Source organism: Protopterus annectens, chromosome 3.part1 (assembly GCF_019279795.1).
Source record: "Protopterus annectens isolate FY-2018-M chromosome 3.part1, PAN1.0, whole genome shotgun sequence".
Lineage (NCBI taxonomy): Eukaryota > Metazoa > Chordata > Ceratodontiformes > Protopteridae > Protopterus > Protopterus annectens.
In genome coordinates, this window is record NC_056732.1 from 713436407 (window position 1) to 713462113 (window position 25707).

General features: G+C 43.3%; 1 protein-coding gene across 1 annotated transcript in view; it reads right to left on the bottom strand.

The window, feature by feature from the left end:
* The window catches only part of RAD21 (RAD21 cohesin complex component), a 2133215-nt gene that overhangs the window by 821992 nt on the left and 1285516 nt on the right, over positions 1-25707 (bottom strand). The window contains exon 9 of the mRNA XM_044067070.1: positions 16785-16907. Within this exon, the coding sequence (XP_043923005.1) occupies positions 16785-16907 (123 nt within the window). The remainder of the gene's footprint in view (positions 1-16784; positions 16908-25707) is intronic.

A 25707-nucleotide genomic window follows, 5' to 3' on the forward strand; every position in this document is an offset into this window, starting at 1 on the left:
CAAAAATGTTTTCATGGGGAAGGACCTTTTTGCTGAGTGATAGCTAGTAGGAAAGCAGTGATCCAGGAGAGGTATTTCAGTTCTGCTGAAGCAGCAAGTTCGAAGGACGGTAATTAGAAGTTATGTCCTTACCATAACGTTCCATGTGGAGTGTTCATCTCGCCTTTGTTCTTACACCTGGGTTCGGAGCCGATCCTCGGCTCCGTCGGCCGCTAGCAAGCTCTGCATCGAGAAGAAGCTCGAGACCAACCTAACTCCCACAATCCCCCTCTGCCTTTACCTCAGATCTAGTTTGCAAGCAAACCAGAAGTCAACAGAGAATAACACATTCATGCCCAGCACAACATAACTGGAGAAACCTATACATATATATATATATATATACATACATATATATATATATATACATACATATATACACAACAACTGCGTAAGGCAGAAGCAGGAGAAACCAAACCAGACACCAAATTGGACGTTCTTCCTGAGGGTGGGAGGGTGGGAATGTAAGAACAAAGGCGAGATGAACACTCCACATGGAACGTTATGGTAAGGACATAACTTCTAAATGTGAGAGTGTTCAATCTCGCCGTTCTTACACCTGGGTAGCGTCCCTAGCTCCATGTTCCTGAGGAACTCACAGGAGAACGTTCTTGAGCACAGTGGAACCAAAGGTTGCCCTGTCCCTAGAAACCCTGTCTACCTTGTAATGAGAAATGAATGTATGTGGTTTAGACCAAGTGGCAGCTGCACAAATAGTGTCTAATGGTAGGCGAGCTGCATGAGCCAGGGATGTAGATACCGATCTTGTAGAGTGCCCCTTGGGTTTGACAGGTAAAGTTTGTTCCGAAGTAGCATAAACAAATATAATGCAATCAGTTAGCCATTTGGAAAGGGTTCGTTTAGTAACTGCTATACCTTTCCTGCTGTCTGCAAAGGCTACAAAAAGTTGATCTGTTTTCCTGTGATTCTTTGTTCTATCCAGGTAAAATCTAAGTTGTCTATGAACATCCAACTTGTGTAACATATATTCCAACTTATTGGAGTGGTTTTTGAAAAAGGTAGGGAGCTCAATGGATTGATTAATGTTACTAACAGAGCAAACTTTGGGGAGAAAGGAAGGATTAGTGCGAAGAGATACTCTATCAGAGTGAAAGATCAAATAAGGATGTTTAATAGAAAGAGCCTGAAGCTCTGACACCCGTCTGGCCGATGTAATTGCCACCAAAAAGAGGGTCTTCCACGACAAATATTTTCAACGGACAAGAAGAGGCTGGTTCAAATGGTGGTAGCATCAATTTAGATAATAAAAGGTTCAAGTTCCAAGGTGATGTAGGAGCTCTAACTGGTGGTCTAATATGGAAAGATCCTTTCAGAAAGGCCTTACAAAGTCTGTGAGCCATAATAGGAGCCCCACATTCTTCCACATGAAAGTTGGAAATGGCAGCCAATTGCACTCTCAAAGTGGCAGGAGAAGCTCCTTGGTGGAACAATTCGGTTAAAAACTCCAAAATTTTATTTAAAGGAGCTATAACAGGGTCCAATTGCTGTGTATTTGCCCAGTGAACAAAACGCTTCCATTTACTAGTGTAAGTCTTTGTAGTGGAAGCTTTATGAGAAGCCACTAGTATATTCTGAACTGCAGGTGAAAGAAGATCAGACCTGGCTAAGTAGGGAAGCGGAGCAGCCAAGCTGCTAGTCTGAGCGAAAGTAGCGAGGGGTGGGGAGCCCCTGACGAGTGGGTCAGTAGATCCGGCTCCGGGTCCAGGATCCAGGGTTCCCGCATGCGGTGTGCCAGAAGAAAAGGAAACCAGATTTGACGAATTCAGAATCGGGCAATGAGGATAATCGTCCTTTGCAGGTTGTTGGCTTTCTGCAGAAACTTTGCAATCAGGGGAAAGGGAGGAAAAGCGTAAAGGAGACCCGGGGGCCAATCGTGAACCAGAGCGTCCCTGGGGACTTCCCCTGGAGGGGGTAACAGGGCAAAATAGCTCCTGCATTTGGCGTTCATTGGAGACGCAAAAAGATCGCAGGAAGGCTGGCCCCATTTGCGAAAAATTTCCTTCGCAACAGACTGTTTGAGGGACCACTCGTGAGGCAACAGGATTGCTCTGCTCAACCTGTCGGCTATGACGTTGGATGACCCCGGGATGTGCGTTGCTATCAGAAAGCGACCCGTGGACTCCGCCCATTGCCAGATTCTCATGGCCTCTCTGCATAGCTGATAAGACCTGGTTCCCCCTTGTTTATGTACCAGACTACGGACATGTTGTCCGTCTGAACTGCAATAGTCCCTAGAGGAAGAAGGGGAGCAAAGTGTTGCAACGCTAGAAACACTGCCCTCAACTCTAGAACATTGATGTGCAGATTGTACTCTAAATTGGTCCATTCGCCTTGGACTGTCTGTCCCTGAAAGATGCCCCCCCCACCCTATCAGGGAAGCGTCCGTGGTCACCGTAGCTGTCGGTGCGGGTAGCACAAACGGTCTTCCGCTGGAAAGATTGCAAGCCCGGATCCACCAGGCTAGGTGTGATTTGCATGTGTTTGTGATTAGAATTTCGTGTGTCAGAGGTAGCTGTTGGAACGACCATTGTGCAAACAGTATCCATTGTAGAACTCTCATGTGCAGTCTTCCCAAGGGTATCGCAATGAGAGAAGCTGCCATGAGACCCAAAACCTTCAGAACCAGCTTTGCTGGAGATTTTCTGGATGACAGAAGAAGGGATATGTGGCTTTGTAGTGAGGCTATCCTTTCCGGAGGAAGTCTTAGAAGTAAACAACGCGTATCCAATTCTGCTCCTATGAATAAGATATGCTGTGATGGCTGTAGTAAGGATTTTTCGAAATTTATGGAAATTCCGAGTTGAACACAAAGCTGTAGTGTGTAATCCCTGGCCTGAATCAGTTGACGCTGGGTGGTGGCAGAAAGGAGCCAGTCGTCCAGATACGGAAACACCTGGAATCCCAGGCGTCTCAAGTGAGACGCTACCACTGCCATGCATTTGGTGAAAACCCTGGGGGCTGAGGTCAGACCAAAGGGCAGGGCTCGAAACTGAAAGTGACTGGCTCCCAGCCGGAAGCGCAAGTGATCCCTGGACGCTCTGGCCATTTTGATGTGGTAGTATGCGTCCTTCAGATCTATTGAGCACATCCAGTTGTCCTTCTGTAAAAATGGAAGGATCGATTGAAGCGTGACCATTCGGAACTTTTCTTTCTTGACGAAGGAATTGAGTTTGCTCAGGTCCAGAATTGGCCTCCAGTCCCCTGTCTTTTTTAGAACTAAAAAGAACCTTGAGTAAGTTCCGAATCCTCTTTGGTCCGCTGGGACTGGTTGGATGACTCTTTTTCTAGCAGCTTTGAAATTTCTATAGCTGCAGGGCCTCGCAGATGGGGCGGCACATCTGGGAGTCTTTCCCGTGGAAGTGGGGGCAATAGGAAGGGTATTCTGTAACCTCTGGTAACAACGCTTTTTACCCAATTGTCTGATGTAATACTTTGCCAGGCCTGAGGGTATAAAGCTAAGCGACCCCCGACTGCCTCCAGAGCAGGACAGCCGGGCCTCCTCTCAAGAGTGCTGGAAAGGTTTCCCAGGGGGTGTATCCCTGTCACCTTGGTTTTGCGGACCCCCCCTGCCGACAGGGCGGCGTCTTCCACCTCTGCCCCCTCCTCTGCCTCTAGAGGGGGCATCACCCTGTGTGCCTGGGAAAGAGCCTTGGGGTTTTCGAAACCACATTTTTCCACCACGTTGCCCTTTGGGGTACGGTCTGGATGGGGTGGAAAAACAGACTCCGACAGCAGACAGAGTCTTTCCCTCTTGCTCACACCGGGTAAGGGTCTCCTTTACTTTGGGGCCAAAGAGAGTGGCACCATCAAATGGGGCGGTAGTAAAGGAAGACTTGAAGGCCTCCGCAAATGAACATAAGCGCGTCCAGGATTGTCTACGAAGAGCAATCGCTGAAGCTGCTGCCCTACTCGATCCTTCGGCTGCATATGAGATCAGCCTCATGGACGAGTTTGCAATAGATGTAAGGGTATTGAGATGTGCTGTAACCTTCTCCGAGACAGCAGCATCTGTAGTACCCTGGAGGGTATCTCCCAACTCTTTGATTAGATCCCTCTGTAGCCGTGTAAAGTGGGTCAAATAGTTCAGGGATCGCATAGAAAAAGCCGCTGAACTAAAAATGCGCTTCCCATACCTGTCCATAGTCCTAGAATCTCTGTTAGGCGGATGGACAGATGAGGAAGATTCAGACATCTCCTTTTTCGTGGCCGCTGCCACCGCCATAGCGTCCACTGGCACTCCCTTTGTCAGATAAGCATTATCCTGGGGGGCAGTAATGTATTTGTTAGGCTTTCTAGGGACCGGCTCCACCGTGTCAGGTGTCTCCCACGCCCTTCGAGCAATCAGCTCCGTCAACTCATCGAAGGGCGGAGTGACCCAGGAGGAGAAAGGGCGAGCACCGAATGCCTTCAGCAAGACTGACTCATCCTCAGAAGGGGGAAGGGATTGCCAATCACCTCTCTGCTTTAGGATCTCCAGGATGTCAGAAAAAGAGACATCCTCTGAGGGTGACTTTGGGGACCCTTCTGACTCATCCAAGTCAGTGTCCGATGTCAATGATTCTTGTGGAGAATCTAAGTGTCTCCTCTTACACAATCTTTTCCTCGGAACTTCCTCGGGGGGGGCATCCGAAGAAGCCTCCGAGGAAGAGGGGGCACCCTCCAGGGGTGGCTGAGACACTGGTGCTCGACGCTTAGATGTAGCCGTGGGTGCAGAGGAGGATAACGGTCCTTTATGGGAAGGAGAAGCTGTTTCTGCTGACGTGGTTGTCTGAGTAGACAACACCTTCCTCATGAGGTCGAAGGCCCCCGGGTCCCGACTCGAGGTATCTCCCGGTTCCGAGGAAATTGGAAGAACTCCTGAGACAGGCACCGAAGGCATCGACCCCGAGGACGGAGCCGAGTCTATCCGAGCCGAGGCCCCGAGAGGGAGGGTCGGGACCGAAACATCGGTCCGACTCTCAGTCCCGGATCCAAGGATGGATCTTCGGCTCAGAGACTCCGGTACCGGTTCCGACGGAGTCGAGGTGAATGGAGCCAACCGAGAAAAAGACGGTTCTGGCACCGAGGGCTCCACAATCACCAGATCAACCTCTTCCGGCTCCAAAGACTGGATAGGTCTCGGAGGAGGAACAGGTGGAGATAAGGGAAGGCCTTCGAGTCTCGACACCAACTGGGAGGAGACAGAGATGAGTTTGGATAAGGCCATATTCTCCATTAGTTTCTGCACCACGCGGTCTACATCGGTGTCGGAGAGGGGCCTGGAAGAGCACGTCGAAGGAATCGAAGATGGAGCCGACCTCAACAGTGCCGGGGGAGGGAGCTCCGTCACCGGTTCCAAGACTCGAGGCTCGGAAACTGACAAGAGTTCAACACTCGGCCCCGAAGTCTGTGGAACCGGCGATCGAACTTTGACTGAAGAGCTCGGAGCCGATGACCTGGGCTCCGACGTCTTCGATTCCTTCGAGGATTTGGATGTCTGGTCTGATGCATCCAGAGCCTCTTGAAAAGCAGGCTTCAAAAGCCCCCTATCCATAAGTTTCCTGTGCCTATCTGTCATGACCCTTCCACTGAAAGAATGACATATTGAGCAGTCTTCTTGCAGATGGAGAGGGCCAAGACAGTAGACGCAGGAACTATGATTATCAGTCACCGACATCTTCTGCCCACATTGGCAGCGTTTAAAGCCAGACTTAGCTTTCTCAGACATGTCACAAATTTAGGTACAGCAAACAGTGAAAAAGTCAATATTATGTCTAGTCCAGTAAATTTGTCTAATCCAGAAAACTTTTTGTCAAATCCTGTAAAAAGTCAATCCAGTAGTCAATCCAAGTTAAAGGGTGGGGTAGGCCCCGAGGGAAAACTCTAATAAAGTATATAACAAAAGTTTATACGGAACAGAGAAACCCTCGAAACACTACTAACACACACACACACAGTCACTTAGTCAATTTTTTAGAAAAAAATTTAGAAGAATATAAGAAAAAAATATTAATCTTAGCTTGAGGGGGCCCGAGCTCATCAATCTGATGCGAACGTTGCAGCGGCAAACTAGATCTGAGGTAAAGGGAGAGGGGGATTGTGGGAGTTAGGTTGGTCTCGAGCTTCTTCTCGATGCAGAGCTTGCCAAGCGGCCGACACGGAGCCGAGGATTGGCTCCGAACCCAGGTGTAAGAACAAACGGCGAGATTGAACACTCTCACATGGTTAGTTTTTCCAAAACATAATTCAGGTCCCAGGTTGGCGTAGGTGGCCTTCTGGTAGGTCTGATATTAGAAGCCCCTCTCAGGGATTGTTTAATCAAAGGATGGAAGAAAAGGGGCTGATCTGTGTCAAAATGAGCTGAAATGGCAGAGGCATGGACTTTAATAAAAGAGAAGGAGAGGCCACTACTAAGTAGCTCTGCTAGGTAGTCCAGAATAAGAGGGATGGAAGGTTACGAGGTACTGCCCCCTCCAGACTGGCTCCAGGGAGCAGAATCCTTCCCATTTTCCTGCACAGGATTTTCTGGTGCTGGGCCTTCTTGCCTCTGTGATAATGTCTAGGACCCGTTTGCTTAACTGGGGGCCCTTGTTTGCATTCAGAGTATTAGCCATGCTGATAGTCTGCATGTCTGGATGCAGCACCCCCCCCCCCCACACCAAAGTCAAGAGGTCTAGGGAATCTGCCTGGGAGGCTGTAATGTCAGGCTGCGCAGTAAGGGGTACCGATGTTGCCTGGGCCAATCTGGAGCAATGAGGATGGCCTTTGGTCTCCCCCTGCCTTATTTTAATCTGTACCTTGGGAACAAGATGCAGAGGAGGGAATGCTTACACAAAGAGGGTGCTTCCAGGGGAAGGTCAAGGCATCCACCTTCCATGCTAGGTAGCGATACTCCCTGGTATAGCGATACTCCCTGGTACAGAATTGTTTCAGCTGATGGCTGAGATGCAAAGCCAAGAGATCCACCACCAGGATCCCCCACTCCTGAGAGATTTGTAAAAAGATTTTTCTGTAGAGCTGCCATTCGTGGGGGTCCAGTAAGTTTCTGCTTAAGTGGTCTGCCAGGGTGTTGTTGATCCCTGGTAGGTTGGGCTATTCAGACACGGAAGAGACGGTCAGCCAGAGTTTCATGGCTAGCCTGCACAGAGTGTAAGATTGGGTCCCTCCATGTTTGTTGATGTACCACATTACTGTGGTGTCAATTTTGATAAGAACCTCTGGCTTGAGATGGGGTTTGAAGATTACAGCCTTTTGTACTGCCATCATTTCCTTCTGGATGAAGTGTAAGGGAAGCTGCTGGGCATTTCAATGACCTTGGGTACACGTGTACCTTCTAGGTGAGCGTCCCGAGCAATGTCTAAGGCATCGGTGGTAATGGTCTGTCTGGTTGGGCGAAGGGAAAACCTTGTTCTTGGGACAGGCCCCTGCCCACCAAAGAAACTCTGCCCTTATACAGGGGATCAGAGGGAGAGAGATGTCTAGAGGTTGAGAGTGCTGAAACCAAAGGTTCTTTAGATACCATTGAAGTTCTCTCATGTGAAGCCTGGCCAGAGGAATTAGAAGGATGCAAGATCCTATGTACCCCAAGGCTTGTAGGAACTTCCTCGCAGTGAGGTGATTTCTGGAAGACAACTGGGTGAAGTAGAGAGGCAGGAAGCTCTGCTTTTCTGGGGATAGGAAGGCCTTTTGAGATCCTGAGTCCAGCAGTGCTCCCCCCCGCCAAAAAAGATCTTCCTGTAGGGTGCTTGCTTTGATTTCTTCACGTTGATGGTGTACCCTAAGGTTAGGAGGGTTTTGACAAAGAGGAGGCCTTTGAGTAGTTTTTCTTTGCACTCTGCCTGAATGAGGCAGTCATCCAGATAAGAGTAAATCTGTATATTTTTCTGTCTGCAAAAGGCTATGGCCGAGGCTAAGAATTTGGTGAATACCCTGGGAGCAGCAGATAAGCCAAAGGGTAGCGCAGAGTACTGAAAGTTTTGTGAGCCTTCTCTGAAGTGAAATAATTTCCTGCAGGATTCCCTTGTGGGGATGTGGAGACAGGCATCTTTTAGATCTAGGTAACTAACCAGGCATTTTTTGTCAGCATAGGCAAAGTTAGCATTTTGAATTTGGGGACCACCGGGGAGGTGTTCAGAAAGGATAGATCCAGGATGGGGCACCAGGTGCCCTCATTTCTGGGAACAAGGAATAGTCTGGAATAAAAGCCTTTGCCTTTTTGCTCTGAAGGGTCAGGTTCTACTGCCCCCTCGGGTATGAGAGTTTGGACTTGTTTCTATGCCTCTGCTCACTGATTTGGAGGCAAGTCTGGGTACCCTATTTGAATTGTGGGTTAGTTGAAGGAGAAATTGTATCACTGAAAAATGATCGTTAAGACCCATTGGTCTTTTGTTACAGAAAGCCAATTTTCTTTGCAGAGGGAGAGCCTTCCTCCTAATTTTCCGTGAGTGAAAACAGGGGAGAGGGAGTTCATAGAGAGTTTTTGCCATAGAGGGATGGCTTAGAACTTGCCTTTGGAGCGAAGTGGTACACTGTGACTCTCTGCTGTCCCTGGGATAAGAGCTTGGGTGGTCTGTCTCTGCGGGGCTTACCTTGCCCCTGTCTGCTAGGTGCAGGAAAGGACCAGTGTTTTGAGGGAAAGCCCTGCTGAACCTAGGAGGTTGTACCCAAAAGAAATCTTTTACTATTTGCATACATTTTGCTTCATCTTCCATCTTTTTAAGCACCTCTTCTTGGTGAATAGGTTGCTCCCTTTACTAGGCAGCTTGGTACATTTGGATCAAACGGGTTTAAAAGATGTACAACTTAACTTGAAGAAATTAATGGTGATGCATCACATGGAGAGAAACAGAAATCCTCTTGTAGTCACTAGCAGTGACGTCAGCTAGGACTTTATCGAAGTTCTGGGGGAAAACGGGCTACCCTGTGGACTGGGTAAATATGATTAGTGCTACCTTTCAAGATACTTTAACCGTAATTAGGACTACTTGTCAACTGTCTTGTGAAATTATATCAGAATGAGGTACCAGACTGAACTGTCCACTCTTTCCACTTCTATATGCCCCATTTTTTGTTTTAAGAAACATCTTTATTAAATCACATGACACAGGCAATTATACAGTTATATAACTGAAAACAAACCATAACAATTTTAGTTGCAAAATACATCACTTATAAGCTATCCAGTCTTTGTCGGCAAGACATTGCATAGCTCATCCAAAATCAGTCTTTGAAACCTCGTTTCTCCTCTGCAGGTACAGTTACCAAAACACCCAATTATCCTATGTAATTTGCTCCTATCCTTTTCTAAATTTCCCAGTTCCAGTTCTCTGTTACTATATTCACTACTTCTAGTACAGTACAGTTGATTTAAACAGATTTCTCTTTTTTTAACCAATGGCTTTTTTGGCAGCCACCGTAATTAAGACTCAGCAAGGCTTACTTATGTCCAGTCAATTCAGATTTTGTATCATAGCTAAAAAAAATTATTTCCTAAGTTACACCAATTTGCTCACCCAGTAAGTCTGGCACAGTAGTCTACAGGGAATCTTTAAGGTCTGGCAACTCATTAAACTCAGAGAAAATGTTCCCAATTAGCGCTCTCTTACCTATTACACCTCAGATATTTGCTGTCTACATGAGGAAAAATTCTCTGGAGTCTAGTTATTTTATATACCCCAAGTAAAAACTTCCAAGCAAAGATCCTAAATCTTGTAGACTGCTGCACATTTGGATGCCAAATACCCCCCCCCACTGTTTCTTAACTGCTTACCCAATCTCTTCCCAATCCTTTCTCATCTCCTCTGATTCTTACAATTATGCACCATTTTGTATGCTCTATTTTTTCCCTATTTTCTTTTTTAAACAGCCTCCGTTCTAGATTCTACTAAAAACTCTACCAGTGCTGGTCATTCGCTTAGAATACCCCTATTTTTTTCTCTGTCTACACTCTGATATCAATCCTGGACAAGGAAGGAAATCTCTTGCTTGCAGTCTAAATAAATTCTTGGCCTCTCTCGTTCTATTACCTTTACCTATCTAAATTGCTCCCAGTACCTTGGTTCTTCTGACAGCCCTCTCTTGCCTATCTACTATATCCCCAATTGCAATCATCCCTATTGACAGACCCTCCCTTTCTCCATTCCCATGTTGGCTTAGATCTTAGAACACTTTCTGCTACTTTAGGAATATAATATTCTGCACAGTTACTGTTATTCTCCCTAAGGATCTGCATCCAAAATCCAGGTCTCCTTGTTTCTTCAGCTTCACCCAGCTTTATTATTCCCTTCCACTTTGAATTGTGTTTCTGCTTTTGCTATGTATAGGAGCCTTAACTGTGTAGCTCTGAAATACCCCCTTCAAATTGGGTAATCCCAAATCCCCTTGTTCTATTGAATCTTATCCCACTCAACTCTTGCAGTGTTCCCTTGCCAGACAAAATCCTTCAGCTCTTTACTGCTATCCACTTCTCCTTTGGTTAATATGCCTGACCTGTGTATAAAACTAAAGGGACAAAACATTTCAACTGCTTGTACCTTGCTATTCATATCCATATAACAGAGTTGCCAATTTCTCAGTTTTTGTACTAGTTTTGTTTACTCACTTCCCACATATCCTTACCTGCCACACCAGAATCCTTTTTAATCCATACTCTTACGTACTTCATTTTATATCCCCATAAATATGGATACTGCTGAACCAATTAGTGCGGTACATAATTTACAGCTGTTGCCTTAGTTTTAGCTTCATTAATTTTGTATCCCAAAAAAGATATGAAACTGCATCATAATGTTCCACATCCTTTTTCATTCTACATCAAGCACAAAATATCTGCAAACAGAGACAACTTTTCCAGATTACCACACCAATTACATCCTTGAATTTTAGTCCCTTATTTTGGCCAGTGGCTCTAAATATAAAACAAGGGGGAAGGAACACTTCTGCCTGGTTCCTCTGTTTATACACAACAGATCAGACAGGTACCATGCCACTAATTCTTGCCTCCAATCTTTTATATCCTCCTAATTAACTTTATTATATCAGGGAAAGCAAATGCTTCTAGTGCTCTACTCAAAATCCCAACTTAGTCGCATGCCCTTTTAGCATGAAGATCCACCATTTTCCTACATTTTGCTGCCCTCAAGATCATTGTTCTATGAATTTTGTCAAATGTTAGTTTCTCCTCCACAAGACTGGAATGATCCACAGCCATCAATTTTGGCAACACTATCCTTTTAGCTAGAGAGTAACTCTATAATCATGATTTAAAATTGAAATGCAACTAAGGTTGGGTCCAATGGGTCTTCAGCTTCTGGGTAATACAGCCACTACAGCTTTCTTCAAAGATGCTGGTGCTTCCCCTTTTTTTAAAATATTACAAAACAATCTTCCAGATGTTTATCAATTTCTTTCCTAACTTCCACAGGAACACCATATGTTCCTGGAGAATTCCCTGCTGATTGACTATACAGATTTTATCACATCTGTCTTTATTAGTTGTATAATCTTATCTTTCTTTCATCTTTGCATAATTAAGTGCTCCATAAATATTTTTATTTATCCTCTGTTTCCACAGTCCTCTGCTTTATACAAATTTTCATAACATTTCCAAAATAACTCCAATACCTCTAGAGCAGTGGTCTCCAAACCTTTTTGCACCAAGGGCCAGTATCAATGCAAGAATTTTCCATGGACAGGCCACTCGCGGCACGCATAATAAAGTAGATATATGACATTTAACAAGAAGGCCAGACACTGGGAGAAAAGATCCAAAGTACAATAAAGACAGTTGGTAATAATTACCAAAAAAAAGTGTACATTCTGCTTAACAGCATAACATTGATCTACTATGGTTGAGAAGAAAACCTAATGGCAACCTTACTGATTTTATGTTTACAAGAGCAATATTTAAAATCTGTCCCTATTTGGCTCTGTCCGGCATACCTCTCAACTGTACAGATTTTCACAGAATGTCCAGATTTTTGCCTATTTTTGGTATTTTCTCAGAATTGTTTTCTGGCAAATCACTGGAAGATCATTGAGGCTGAAGTCAGAAAATGACAGCTGAGTTTCATATTTCATACCCTTCAGAAAATTAATCAACTTTCAAAGTTTGTAACAGCAGTACTTAAAAGGGTCCCTATTTTGGGTCTTTGCCCCCCCCCCCCATTATTTTTGGCTTTGTCCAGATTTTTTGATCAAGTAAGAGGCTGAGAGGTATTCATACCTCTCAACTGTACAGATTTTTGCAGAAAACAAGATTTTTCCCTCCGAGTTTTGGTCTGATCCTCATAACCTTTGTGATTTTCTGGCAAATCACTGGGATAAGAGGACTGAAGTCATTAAGTAATGATAGACATTTGTATTTCAGACCGCATAACCTTCAGAAAAATGCGCAAGACAAATCCTGTTATTCTAGCAACTTTCTATGGCTATTAAGAGCAATATTTAAAATCTGTCCCCATTTGTCCCCCTATTCTGTTAGGCTTTGTCCAGATTTTTTTGCACTACTAAGAGGTATGGTGTGTGTGTGTGTGTGTGTGTGTGTGTGTGTGTGTGTGTGTGTGAGAGAGAGAGAGTGAGAGAGAGTGTGTGTGACAGGGGAGGGGAAGAGTGATCACTGGTGGCAGCAGCACTGAGGTTTGTGTACCTTTCGTCCATACCACACACGGTCTCTTTTGCATTCATGCATGCATTCACACATACACATCGCTCTCAATGTTTTCCGATCTCTCTCACAGTCGCATCCTCATTCACACCTGCATTCATTCACACATCGCTCCGAGACCCCCACAAGCCACGCAACCACTTGCGCATTCATATATCACTCTCACTCTCTTGATCTCGCACAGTCACTTCCTCATTCATACCTACATTCATTCACACATTACTCTCACTCATGATCACACAGATTATTTTGCTTTCATACACGCATACAGACACTAACACTCATACAAGGCATTCACTTACCTGACGGTTAGGTACCAAGTTCCCCACGGCCCAGTACTGGTCTGCCGCCCAGTGGTTGGGAACCGTTGCTCTAGAGGACTTCTAGTTATCTGTCATAGGTTCCCCAAGTTCGGCGACAACCTTTTCTACTTTCTGTAGCCTGAGTTAGTACGCTGAGGTTATTTTACTCTGGAGTCATCAAACATAGTTGCTTAAAAGCAATCTTTCTGAACTCACACGTACTAACAAATACATCAATATTTCTTCCTCAGTACTCTGCAGTTGCTCCTCTTGGTCTGTGAGATTCCCCTTATGCTGCATTACTCATCATTTTGAGGGGACGACACAGTCACTTGACTATCTTTTCTTTCAACCCTATTTTTAAACTTCATTTTATCTCACTACCTTATTCCTATTTTCCTTAATTCAGTTTCCACTACCCATTCCTTCTTTTTAAACAAGTAGGTGGGGAACTGTTGGTCTATCATTTTTACCAAACATGTTCTAGTTAGACAAGCATGATCTGAAATAGTTACTGAATGTGTACTAAAGTTTTCAATTAAATGCACGTGTTCATGTGAAATATTTCTATCCAGTCTGGCCCAGTTATTGTACCTTGGTGAATATGTAAATTCTGTCAGAGTTCATACTAAAAGTAATGTTTCCATACAAAATATTTTCCATTTCCCATTCTAGGTCCACCGATACAGCCTCATTATTGCAAATCAAGTTCTAGTTCACACCTATAAGTAACATTTCCCGCTGAAAGACGATTTCTCCAACTATTTTCTTAAGCTCCATAACTGCAGTTTCTATGAAAACTAATACATGGAGTAATCCACCTCCCTTGTCAACAGCCCCCTACTACCACAAATCAACCACTATCACTATTGGAGCCCCTCTTGCAATCAGTATCAATTCCCCTTTCTTTTGTCAGATATTCTGGTGAATATCAGTCCTCAAATCCTGTCAAATTCACATGCTCATTTCTTTATTTTCACTCCGCATTTAATATAAATACTTTCCTTTCCATCTACACCTGAAAGGCAAATTACATTCCAAGATACTAGGGATAGAGTAACCATGATTAAAAGCTACTATTCTCAATTATACACACTTTTTTGTACGTGTACTTCCAATTTCTATCTTCCATGCATACACTGTTTGGCAGGCTGATCTACAGTTTCCTCCCATCTCCACTTGAACCTGCTGCATTTCTCATTTTCCCCTGTAATGAAAACCCTCAAAAAACTAAGCATTTTCAGAAGATCCCATCCGCCACTAACCCTACACACACAACCATTTAAATCTTTAACAAATGGAACCCCCCCAGACAGGAACAATTGTCTCAAATTGACATCTGCATCCACGGGCATTAACGTAATCTAAAATTAAGGTTACCCATGCTGAAGTGCATGCTACAGTCCATGTTTCTCACTTCAACACTGATAGCAGTCTTATTTTCTCATCTGTGTTCTCCTCCCAGATGTGAAAAATGCTAAGTGCACTGACCATCTTTAAACAAAAAGTATGCATTATGCTAATAAAAGTATTAAGGCTGTGCTATTGGGAAGGTGACTGTCATTCCATTTCCATAATTTCTAACTATTTTTCACTAAACTGCTAGTCATTCTACCTTGAAAATTTTCCTCAGAAAAGAATGCTCAGAACTCTAAAGACAGATTGCTTACACCTGCATACTGTTTGTCTCAATGAAAAAAGTTGTCAGCAATGAGAAAAAAACTAACTTGCAGTTGCATGAAGGCATCTTAGTAAATTTCATTCAGAACTAATGTACAACATCCTCCTGGCTAACTGCCTTCAGCTGTCACAAGGTAATATCTTAGATGCAAGAATCTTAGCATTTCTCATGGCTTTCATAGTCTTATTTTTCAACAAAAAAATTAATAGCTTAAGCGAGACATTAACCTGGACATCCATCCTTGTAAAAACAGGTGGAAATCAGTTCTACACAATCAGTACACTCATCCCACCACCATAAACCCACCATCCCACAATCACAGCATTAAATTTGCTTCAGTTCAGCCTTTCTTCTCAGTGTACTGAAAAAAAAAAAATTCTCTTATAACTAAAAGGGCACTTCATTAATATCTTAACAGTCCCTGAAATGACTACCTGAAATACTATTGTTGCAAACTATTCAAAACTTTACAAACATGCAGTCTATACCATGACATTTTTATACAGATACGAACAAAAATGGCTTTATTTCGTGTGACACTAACAAAAATCGTTTTACTTAGCACCCCCCCCTTTTAGCATCCTTCCTGTCATAGCAAAGAAATCAGGCTCTCTCTCTGTGCTGTAGTTTAACTTTAGCATTTTCCCCTTGGGAAGCTTCATCTTTCCTCCATTTCAGTCTCCGATGTCTGTAGTTTTATCAGCTCATCTGAATAACTACATAAAGCTATTTTCTCCACAGCTTTTGCTTGACTTTATATACTCCTCCAGTGCCGCAGAAACACCTGGAAGCCATCTCTTGTATTAAAGCTGCTGCCTGAGCTGCTCTTTGCTGAACAGATGGGAGGTTCTCGAAATACAGCATTTTCTTCTCATTGATGTTCCCTTACTTTTTCCAACTTTCTTCTTTACTGATTCCACTACCTGGTTGCCAGCAAACTGGACTTCAAAATTGATTGCTTTTATTAACTTCACAGCTTTTTGGTTTTCGTACTAGAGAATGCTCTAAACGTGTTGCTCAGACAGCAGCTATGCTGGAAGTCTAAAGGTGATGCTTGAGACTAATGACCATAATTACTGTCACAGCTAATTTTACCAACACTAAACTGACGTTTTTTCTCTTCAGAGTTCAAACACTTCTGCCATGTTTTGACTGTTCAAAGCAATTCGTATGTTTTGAAACTAAAGGATGGTTTAAATATGAAAATTTACTTTTTTTATTAAAATCAAAAGCAGCTGCTCCTTTAAAGGTAGAATCTTAAGCCAAAGACGTTTAACAAAGCTCATTCCAGTAACATTTTTTTTTTTATTTTAATGAAAGTGAATTTTTTTTTTTTTTTTTTTTTTTTTTTTTTTAGAATAGAGGAACTTACACACACAAAAGCAAAATATGGGTAAACAGTCTGTCTAGGGGTAGTCATTTGGAAAACACAGTTATGACTGTAGGCAACTTGTATGAATTTAACTCATGCTATGCACACATTCTGTATCAATGTACTCCTAAGCTAGCTTCCAAGCCCATTCATTTTTTTCCTCTGGTATATTTTATTGAAGCTGTTCTCACTGGGCTTCCAGTGAAAATGTGCTCTAAACAAAATCTTCCTGTTAATGAATAAAACAAACAGAAAGCAAACAATAGTGCAGGCAATTTCATATTCATGATTCAAGCTGACTGGAAGAGGTTTAAGTATTAAGCCAAATGCAACTAAAGCTGGGATACTGCTCAACGGAGTATAGACAGTGAATGCACTTTGCTCAAGATTTTTTTTTTTAAACCCAAGTTAAGAAAAGCAAAACACGCTAGCTGCAATACAAACAGATTTGTCAGAAACATGTAAGCGGACACTAGCACAAGCTTGCAAGCAGTGAATAACTGATACTAAATAGCTTGGGTTTCCAGTCTAAACAGTCACCAACACCTTCAAGACATCATCATATAAAACACAAGAACATGTTCTGTAATCACATTTAGAACAAGAAAATACATCCATACAATGCAATCTATTTTGTTCAAAGCAGCTACAAAAATAAAGTCAAAGAGAAAACATTAATTCAGTATATACCTCACTATCAGAGAACACAGCTATTTGCTTACTTACCAGTGATATCTATAGGCTCCAGTGCAAAAGCTTCTTCTTCATTTGGTACTAAGGTTGTCTGATCTGTCATAGTCGGTAGGGCCTCAGTATGATCAACAGATTCAGGGCTGTCTGGCAAACCCACTGTAAAAACAAATAGGTTTCAGAAACAAACTAAATATAAAACTTAACAAAAAGCTAGTGTATGCACAAATGAAATCGCCACCACAAACAATGGATGAATGATCTGTAACACTTCCACCTTTACATGACAGTCTAAAGGGGAACAGTCACCTGGGGACCCACGACCAAGTTTAGGAGTGGCTCCAATATACCCAAAACACTAAAGTTAATACGGCAAATTACACCAGATTCTTTGGCAGACATCTCTTGCAGTCAGTTGAACCTCTTGCAACTGATATCATAGGATTAAGCAGTAGACATAGCATAACATGCAAGAAAGTACGCTACTTTTGTTCACTAGTTCAACATTCTCCCTTTGCTAAAGTAATATGCAAACAGCAACTGTTAAAAAGATATATCCTAAAAGCATCCATAGGACACACTACTTCCACTGCAGCTTGCTGTTAAGACGCGCAGTGTACACTGACATATTAAGAAAAAAAATTAAATAAACCTAGCAATATGAAACAGCCAACAGCTATCCAATAACAACTTTGGTATGATACCAGAGTTCTTGGTTACAGGCCCCCTTTTTGCTGTTTGTTCCCCTTAGTTAAGTCACAAAGAAAACAAGAAATAATGGACAAATGAAATGACATGAATGATTTATACCCATTATGTTCCTCCCATTTAGGAAAAAAACGACTAAAAACTAAGAATTCTGTCCAATTTAGCAGATACTTCACATCAGTAAGGTCTTCATCTGCTGTTCTTTCAATCAACAGGAATGACGGCAATGGTGTGCAACTTATGTTTTTTTGTTGTTTTAAATGGAAACAGTTGCGTTGCTCCCAATTTACTGGCCAGGCTTCAGGCAGGCATCTCTAGTGACTTAAAATCTTCAGAACAGCAAACACTGGTGTACTAAAGAAACAGACTTGTTAGCAAATCTTTCTAAAGGTCATTATGACTTCTGGTTTACAGTGCCCATTTTCTCCGAAGCATAGCATCTCAGTGGTGCGAACAGACAAGTAAGCTACAACATTCTGCAGCAAAAAAGGGTGGTTGTACTGCAAGTGCTATGCCAACATAATCAGCCTTTCATTCTGTTTCATATTTTTAACCCTTACAACCCAGCCTTCCTTTTACTTGGCATTCATGTAAAACAGGTAACTAAAACATGAATCCAGAAAGAACACAAATAAAAACTGGTATAAATAAAAACTGGTATATATCTCTAGATGTGGACTACGCTAATATTCAATCCCCAGAGTTGGGGCTCACAAAGTTCCCCAAATTTGTTACTGTAGCCTACCAGCTACAGAGTAACTTCTGCAGTACCAGATCACGACACCACAGTAACATTACAACACTGCCAATGAACACCAATCCTACTAATCAGGATAGATTTAGCATTCAACACTGGGTCCTTCTACCAAGATATTTCACAGTACAAGGTACCTCACACCTGACCTGGAAAAACATACCAAATGTTTCTGTACTGGGATAAGTATAATTAAAAGTTCCAGTATTAAGACAAACCCATTTGAGCCCAAAGCACATCCCATACACATTAACACCAGAACTCAGCAAGCCCTACTCGTGACAAAACCAACATTCAATGTAAAAATACAGCAGCTCACAATGTGGACAAAATCAACACTGGCTAAACTAAACTGCTCCCACACACAATCATGTGAATGTAACACGTGTTTGTGTAACTATCACATTTAATCAAGTGGTCTAAAAATGTGATCTAATGCTATTCTCCAACATAGTTCAACAGATATAACACGGCTGAATTTATGATTTATGATCAACAGTATCAGTTTTGTTTTTAATACATTTTACAATACTGCAGTCTGCTTAGTCAGTGTTTAGGACCGAGTGAGATGATGGTGCACTTCATTTCCTCCCTTTTTCCACTGTAGTGGAATCATGGAGTTGGATACAACTTGGGGCAAGTGTGCGCGCAAGGCAGCTTGCCCACCTGCAAAAATCACCTTTTCATGTTTTGTGAATTATATTTTTAGAAGGCGCGTTTATCAACTGATTATATATGCCAAGTTTAGATCAGACTCTATATAATTCCATGCCAAAATACTTAAAAGTACAAAATGAAGGTACAAAACATCAAAAGTACAAAATGTTGAAAGTGGAATTTGCCCTTTCCCCATTGTTGTGCGATCCCAGAGTTGGCATACATAATTAGCATGGGGTGTTGGGGTGCAACCGCCTGTGTTTTAACATTTCGGCTTTTCGAACAGAACCATTATACATTTTATACATGTGTAATATATATATATATCTATATCTCTATATATCTATATCTCTCTCTCTATACATATATATATATATATATATATATATATATACACATATATACATATACATATATATATATATATATATATATATATATATCTATATCTATATGAGAGAGGGAGAGAGCACACAGTGTAACAGTATGTATACACACCCACACGTACACAACTCTTAACATACTAAATAGATATATATACACACAGCCTATACATACACACCCATAAATGAAAATTCCTCAACTGCTACATATCTGTCGGACTTAGTAATACGAGTCAAAGTGAAGCTTGCCAACTTGTCCATCTAACTTTATACAGAGACATGTACATGTTTGACAGGTGGAAGATGTAGATTTGGATGTAGGTTTGGAGTAGGGGGAAGGGGTTTTGAAACACTGGATGATAAACTCTTACCTGCAACACAGATCCCTGAAGTCGTAATAGCTGCATTAACTTACAAGATTATCCATGGATACTGTATAATTTAAGGTAGGTAAACAACTGGTAGATACCCTGAAAATAGTGGACAAGAAACTGGCAAGGTGGTTAACTGAAAATGTAACACCTCTTGCATTCCTTTTAAATGGGAGCTCAGCCATCATTCATGTCAAAGGAGGCCAAGAGAATGTAACAAAATAAAAATGGTCTGCAGGCTTATTTTAATCTTCTAGACCTATACAAATTTATCAAAGGTCCATCCTTCTATGGGTACCAAGAAGCACTGACTGTAATCCCTGCCCCTTGTGCTTCTTGGGGTGGGGGGCTGAAACACTACTGGAGCTGAAAACAGCAGCTGGGTTTAGGATTAGACCTGCTACAGCTACAGGTGGCACAGAGTTGAATTTAGCTGCATCTTGAAGCAACAATCTCCATCAAAAGTGCCCACAATCTGCCTCTAGAAAAGAAAGAATAGTTGTGCAAAATCTTACCATAATCTTAGATCTTCTCTTCCATGTTGCAGTATTCCAAACTCTTGGGTTTTCCTCTCTTGCTACCTGAAGGTCTTGTCAGTATACAAGAGTATGTAGTCACTGCTAGGTATGCAGGACGTCTGACGTTTACCCAGGGTGAGTGGGCCATAAAAGTGATGTCTGCACATACCTTTCCTCAGAACTAAACACCCTATTCCCAGGACAGTTGCAAGGCTCTGTGCCATCCAAGAAGAGACAGTTCAGACGGAGAGAAGGGGGTAAGGTGGAAGGGAATGAATACTGTTAACATGGAAAAGAAAATCATCTAAGGTAATGGTAAGATTTTACACAACTATTCTATGTCCTATTCTCATGTTGCAGTATTCCAAACTCGAGTGCCAAAGCTCACAGGGAAGAGGAAGGTAATGGTATGGAGCTACTCTCCACAAAGCCATGAAGGACTGCTCTAGCAAACCCTGCACTGGATTTGGAGACATGATCCAACCTGTAGTGTTTGCTGAAGGTTTGGACAGATGACTAAAATTTGGATCTTTTGGACCTTGCAGTAGGCGACCACAGGAGCAAGGCATTTGGTGAAGACCCTTGGAGCAGTAGAGTGCCAAAAGGACAAGGCTGAGAACTGAAAATGTGAGGAACAAGCAGCAAAACTCAAATTTCCTGTAGCTGGGCCTTACAGGTATGTGGAGGTAGACACCCTTTACATCCTAGTTGGCTAGAAATCCCAGAGTTATCAGTAAAGGAAAAAGGGTTTGAAGAGTAAGCCCTTTCCTTTTTCCACCAGAGGGACCAATTGTATGGTTCCTTGAGAAAGGAGGCTATGATTGGCTGAAAAAGGTGGAGTTGGTCCTGCAGTGGCTGGGGGAATCCCTCTGGGAGGAGGGAATGACCCAAAACATAAAATAGCCTTTTTCTACAATGGAGAAGCCCCACTTGTCTGAGGTAAGGAATTTCCAAATTAGTCTGGGGGTGGGGGTGGGGGTGTCAGTGAAGGCAGGTAGTCACAGGTTACCTGCTCTATCCTGAAAGGGAGTTTTCTGGGCAGGAGTTTGGGCAGACACAGAAGGGTCTGCTGCTTCCTTGGACCTCATCTGCCTCTAGAAGAGTGTCTCCTAACGAACTGTGTCTGATGATAGTTCCTGTGAAATTTGGGAATAGGGAAGATGGACAGGTGTTTAAGGTCTTGTAGCTCTTTCCCTGTCAGCTGAAGGGCCTTAAACAGCTCAGCCACTTTGGATCCCAAAAGGGCAGAGTTATCTAGGGGTGCATCCATTAGTTTTGCCTGAATGTCATTGGGTAAGGGCTGAAGCCTTAACCAGAAAATAAGGTCTCAGGACTGTAGCTGAGGCAGCTGATCTTGCAGAAGCTTCTGCAGCATCATAGCTGCAACAAACAGAGTGCCTAGCGACTTGTGATGAGAGATTAATGACGCTAGAAACTAGAGCCTTGAAAGAGTCTTGAAGGTCAGCTAAGAGTTTGGTGACCTGGGTCAAAAGTGCCAAGGCATACTTGGAGATGTGTTGATAATTTACTGCCCTGAGAGCCAGGGTAGAGGAAGTGTAAACTTTCGTACCAAGGCACCCATGGCCTTACTGTGCTTGTCAGAGGGGAGGACTGAGGCAGACAGTAACAATTTAGATAGCTTATCTGCAGAAACAGACAGTGGCAGTGTCAACTACAGGGCATTTGATCACAAATTTGCCCCTTAAGGGGTAGAAACTGTCTGGCCTCCAGGAAGTAGGTGGTCAGGAGTCAGGGTTAAATGAAGCTGCACTGAAAGCATCCAAGAAAGCTGGTAATACTAGGGGGATTGCAGAAGGAGCAGGGGTGTCCATCTGCAGGAGCTTATATCTTTGTATCTCAGGCATTTTTGAGGAATCCCACTTGAAAAATTCCCATATTTTGGAAATTGTCTCCCCCAAGGTGAGGTTCTCTGCTTTGGAATCAGTCTCAAGAGATTCGTCCTCTGGAGAAGCATATAAAAGAGGAGAAGGAATCTGTGAGACAGAGGGGAATCCTCAAAAGAGAAGTTTGAGGAATCCTCAGCTTCAGGTAGGATGACATCCTCAACCTGAGCCTTGGGATTGATAGGAGGGCCAGCCTGTGGGGATCCAGGCACTGCAGGCTTCAGAGCCATGGCATTAAATAGACTCTAAGAAAGCCTGCCAATCTGGTTGGCTTTCAGGAGAGGGGGGGGGGGGGTATTTAGTCTTGGATTTTTTTTTCAATGTAGGCCTAGGAGGTGTAGGGCCTAAGGTAGGCCTAGTGTCTGAAGGCTTTGGATCAATGGACTGAGAAGCAGAGGAAAGGCCTGTCTGGGCATCCGTAGGAACCTGTGGGTCTCCCTTGATGTTGCAAGGTGTCTCTGAACTCTCCCCGGAAGTGCCTTTTGCTCTAGGTTCTGCAGAATCCAGTGTGGTACGGACTATACCTGCAAAAGCAGACTCCAAGCGTTCCTCCAAGGTGCAGGAGGGATGTCAGATGGAGGAGGGACAGAGGTAGCAACTTCGGGCATGGAAACCTTGCCCTTCTTAGGTGGTTTAATGGGCTGAACAGATGACCTTTCCCTCCCCAATGCTAAGCGGTTAAGATGCAGATTTTCTAAATATATGTTTAAGGTGTGCAGGATTTTCTGCACAAAGGCCTGACAGATTGCGAAAGAAAGATGGTTGTGCGTAGGCCCTAAACAAAAAAGGCAAAGTTCGTGGGCATCCTTATGGTAAATCTGACAATCACACTTGCACTTTCCCTTCCTGGATGACATGCAACCCCAACAGGCACACAGACAAAAGGAATCAAAATAGCCCCAATGGGGTACTTATCTTTTAGAATTCCGAAATCAAAAGTGAAGATGCAGGAATGCTGATATTGTACTGGCAGCAGAGACATTCGGAAGAAAGGTATGTGCAGACGTCACTTTTATGGCCCATGCACCCTGGGAGAAAGTAAGATGTCCTACATACCTAGCAGTGACTTCAAGCTTTTGTATACTGGCCGGATGTTCGTGTAGCAAGAGAGGAAAACTCAAGAGTTTGGAATACTGCAACACAAGAATAGGACATCCCTCCTCCTAAACTGCTGTATTCATATGTGGGTGGGGTCAGGGCAAGACAGTCATAACTTGAACCCATCTACTTGGCTTGAGGGCGCACTCTCTTCTGACCAACTCTATTCCCATCTCCTTTTCGATGGCCTTTTTCAAAGACTTGTCCAAACTGCACTCTACAAGATTTTCTGTAAAAGAACCACCGCTTGGTGGGAAAATTCTTGCTGCACGTTGGAACAGAGGGAAAACGGTTTGACTGTTGGTTTGCTTCTCTGAAAAACTTCAAGTGGCAGAGGCAGCACCTCCCTCCCAGGATAGCCACTGTCCATCCTTCCTGCCAGCACTGTCAGTTGCCTGAGATGCTAGTTGAAATTAGGTCGCCTGGGCATAGTCAAAGCTGTATCCCCCTATGCTGGCTATAAAACGTGCCTTAATTTTCCTCTGCCGGTTTCCGAGAGTGGCTGTGAATCCAAGTCCAACAACATACATAGTCAAGGCTTGAAAGACTGAAGGAATGGCATTGTATTAGAGTTCCTCTATACCCAGCAGTTGTAGTTAACTGTTGTATGGCTGTCAAAATGACATTGTCCTAGACCCCTCCTTTTAAAAGGCTCCTTCATCAAAACAGTCCCTCTGTGAAGGATATGAACTCTGGCAGAGGACAGGGTAAAGCGGTACACCTTCCATCATGATGCAAGGGAAAATGGAACAAAATGCCACTGAGGACAGAAAAAAGCTAAAACTCACTAAGGCCAGAGCCCTCAAAGCCTGTGTGAACCAGAAGTTATCAAGGTCTACCTTGGATTCATGATTGTCAACACTCAATCACAGAATCAACAGCAACCTCACCAAATTATGGCAAGTTTGACAGAACCACAAACACTACTCTGTCAAAAGGGACGCATCTACTTAGGACTGCTTAACACACACTATCCTTTACCCTCTCTACACAAATAATCCCTCTGTACAGTATACCACCTGTAAACAGTCCTTGCAATCAATTTTTGCAGTGGGATGTGCCCCAGCATTCCCCAATGTCAAGGACTATGACTCCACACTCCATCTCATGAATTTCCTTCAATATTGCACAACTCAGGAAAAAAGTACAGTTGTGTTAGGAATTTATACTTTTATACACTGAAGTATTTTCACTGCTGCAGCCATCACTTTTTGGATTCCTGCCTGCAAGAACCAGACTATTACCTTATTGGTCTTGGAAAACTCCCTCCAACTCTGACATCAAGATAGTGGTGTTACAGAAAAAACACTGGAAAAATCTTTGCTGTTGCTACACAAAGCTTGCCCTAGACACCAGATTGTTAGTTGACTTGGGGAAAGCATCCCTGGGGGACAAAGACCCCCACACTGGGAACAGTGTGCCCATCCAGACTCAAGTCAGGAACATGAAGATGTGTGTGTGGCTGGAGATGAAAGTGAGAGGGTATAAGGGGGAATACGGTATCTACCCCAACTCTAGGATGCCCAAACAGGAAAAAGTACAATTGTGTACACTTACCATAAATGTAGATGTTAGAGTGTATTCACTGTTGCAGTCATTACATTTGGGTTTATCTGCCTGCAGGTAGCCCTCAGCTGGCCTGAATACCAGGGTCTTGGATTCCTGCGCAGTATGCTGTCTTCTTCTACGACGTCAGGTGGTCAGGGGTATAAAACATGCAGCCGATGCCATTACATCAGTTTTTCTTGACCCAGATGTCAGGTGCCCCCATAATGGGAAGCAATCATATGTTATGTTACACCTCCAACAAAAAGCAAATACTCCAGAAAGCTCAAATACACCAACTATGAAGGAAAGGTAGAGCCAAGAGAAGACAGGAGGATGGAGGGAAGGTAACCAAGACTGCAACAGTGAATAACTTGAACATCTACATTTATGGCAAGTGTACACAACTGTACTATGTTCTTCGTGTCTCACTGTTGCAGTCATTACATTTGGGTAAATTCCCAAAGCTAAGGAAGGGAGGAGGCAGTTAGAGAGCATTAGGACCAGCTATTAAGCCCTGTAAAACTGCAGTGGCAAAACCAGCTCTGGATTTAGAAAAAATAGGCATGAGGTAATGCTTGGTGAAGGTATGAACAGAGCGCCAGGTAGCAGCTTCTAGGATATCCCTGGTAGGGACCCCTCTGAGAAAGGCTGTAAAGGTAAGATGCAGCCCTGGTGGAATGCGATCTTATCCCCTGTGGGGTAGGTTTTGCATGGTGCTTATAGCAGAAATGAATGCAATGGGCTATCCATTTAGAAATGGTATGCTTTGAAATGGCCTTCCCCTCTGCCCCTGCCGCAAAGCCAACTAGCAACTGTTCAAATTTTCTGAGATGGTTAGTCCTGTCCAAATAAAATCTAAGTGGTCTGTGCACGTCCAAAGAGTGCAGAATTCGTTCTCCTTTGTTTTGTGGATTAGAGAAAAAGGTAGGCAAATGAATGGACTGATTCAAGGCCACACTAGACACCAACCTGGGCATAAAGGAAGGATTGGTCCTGAGGGAAACTCTGCATGGAAGAT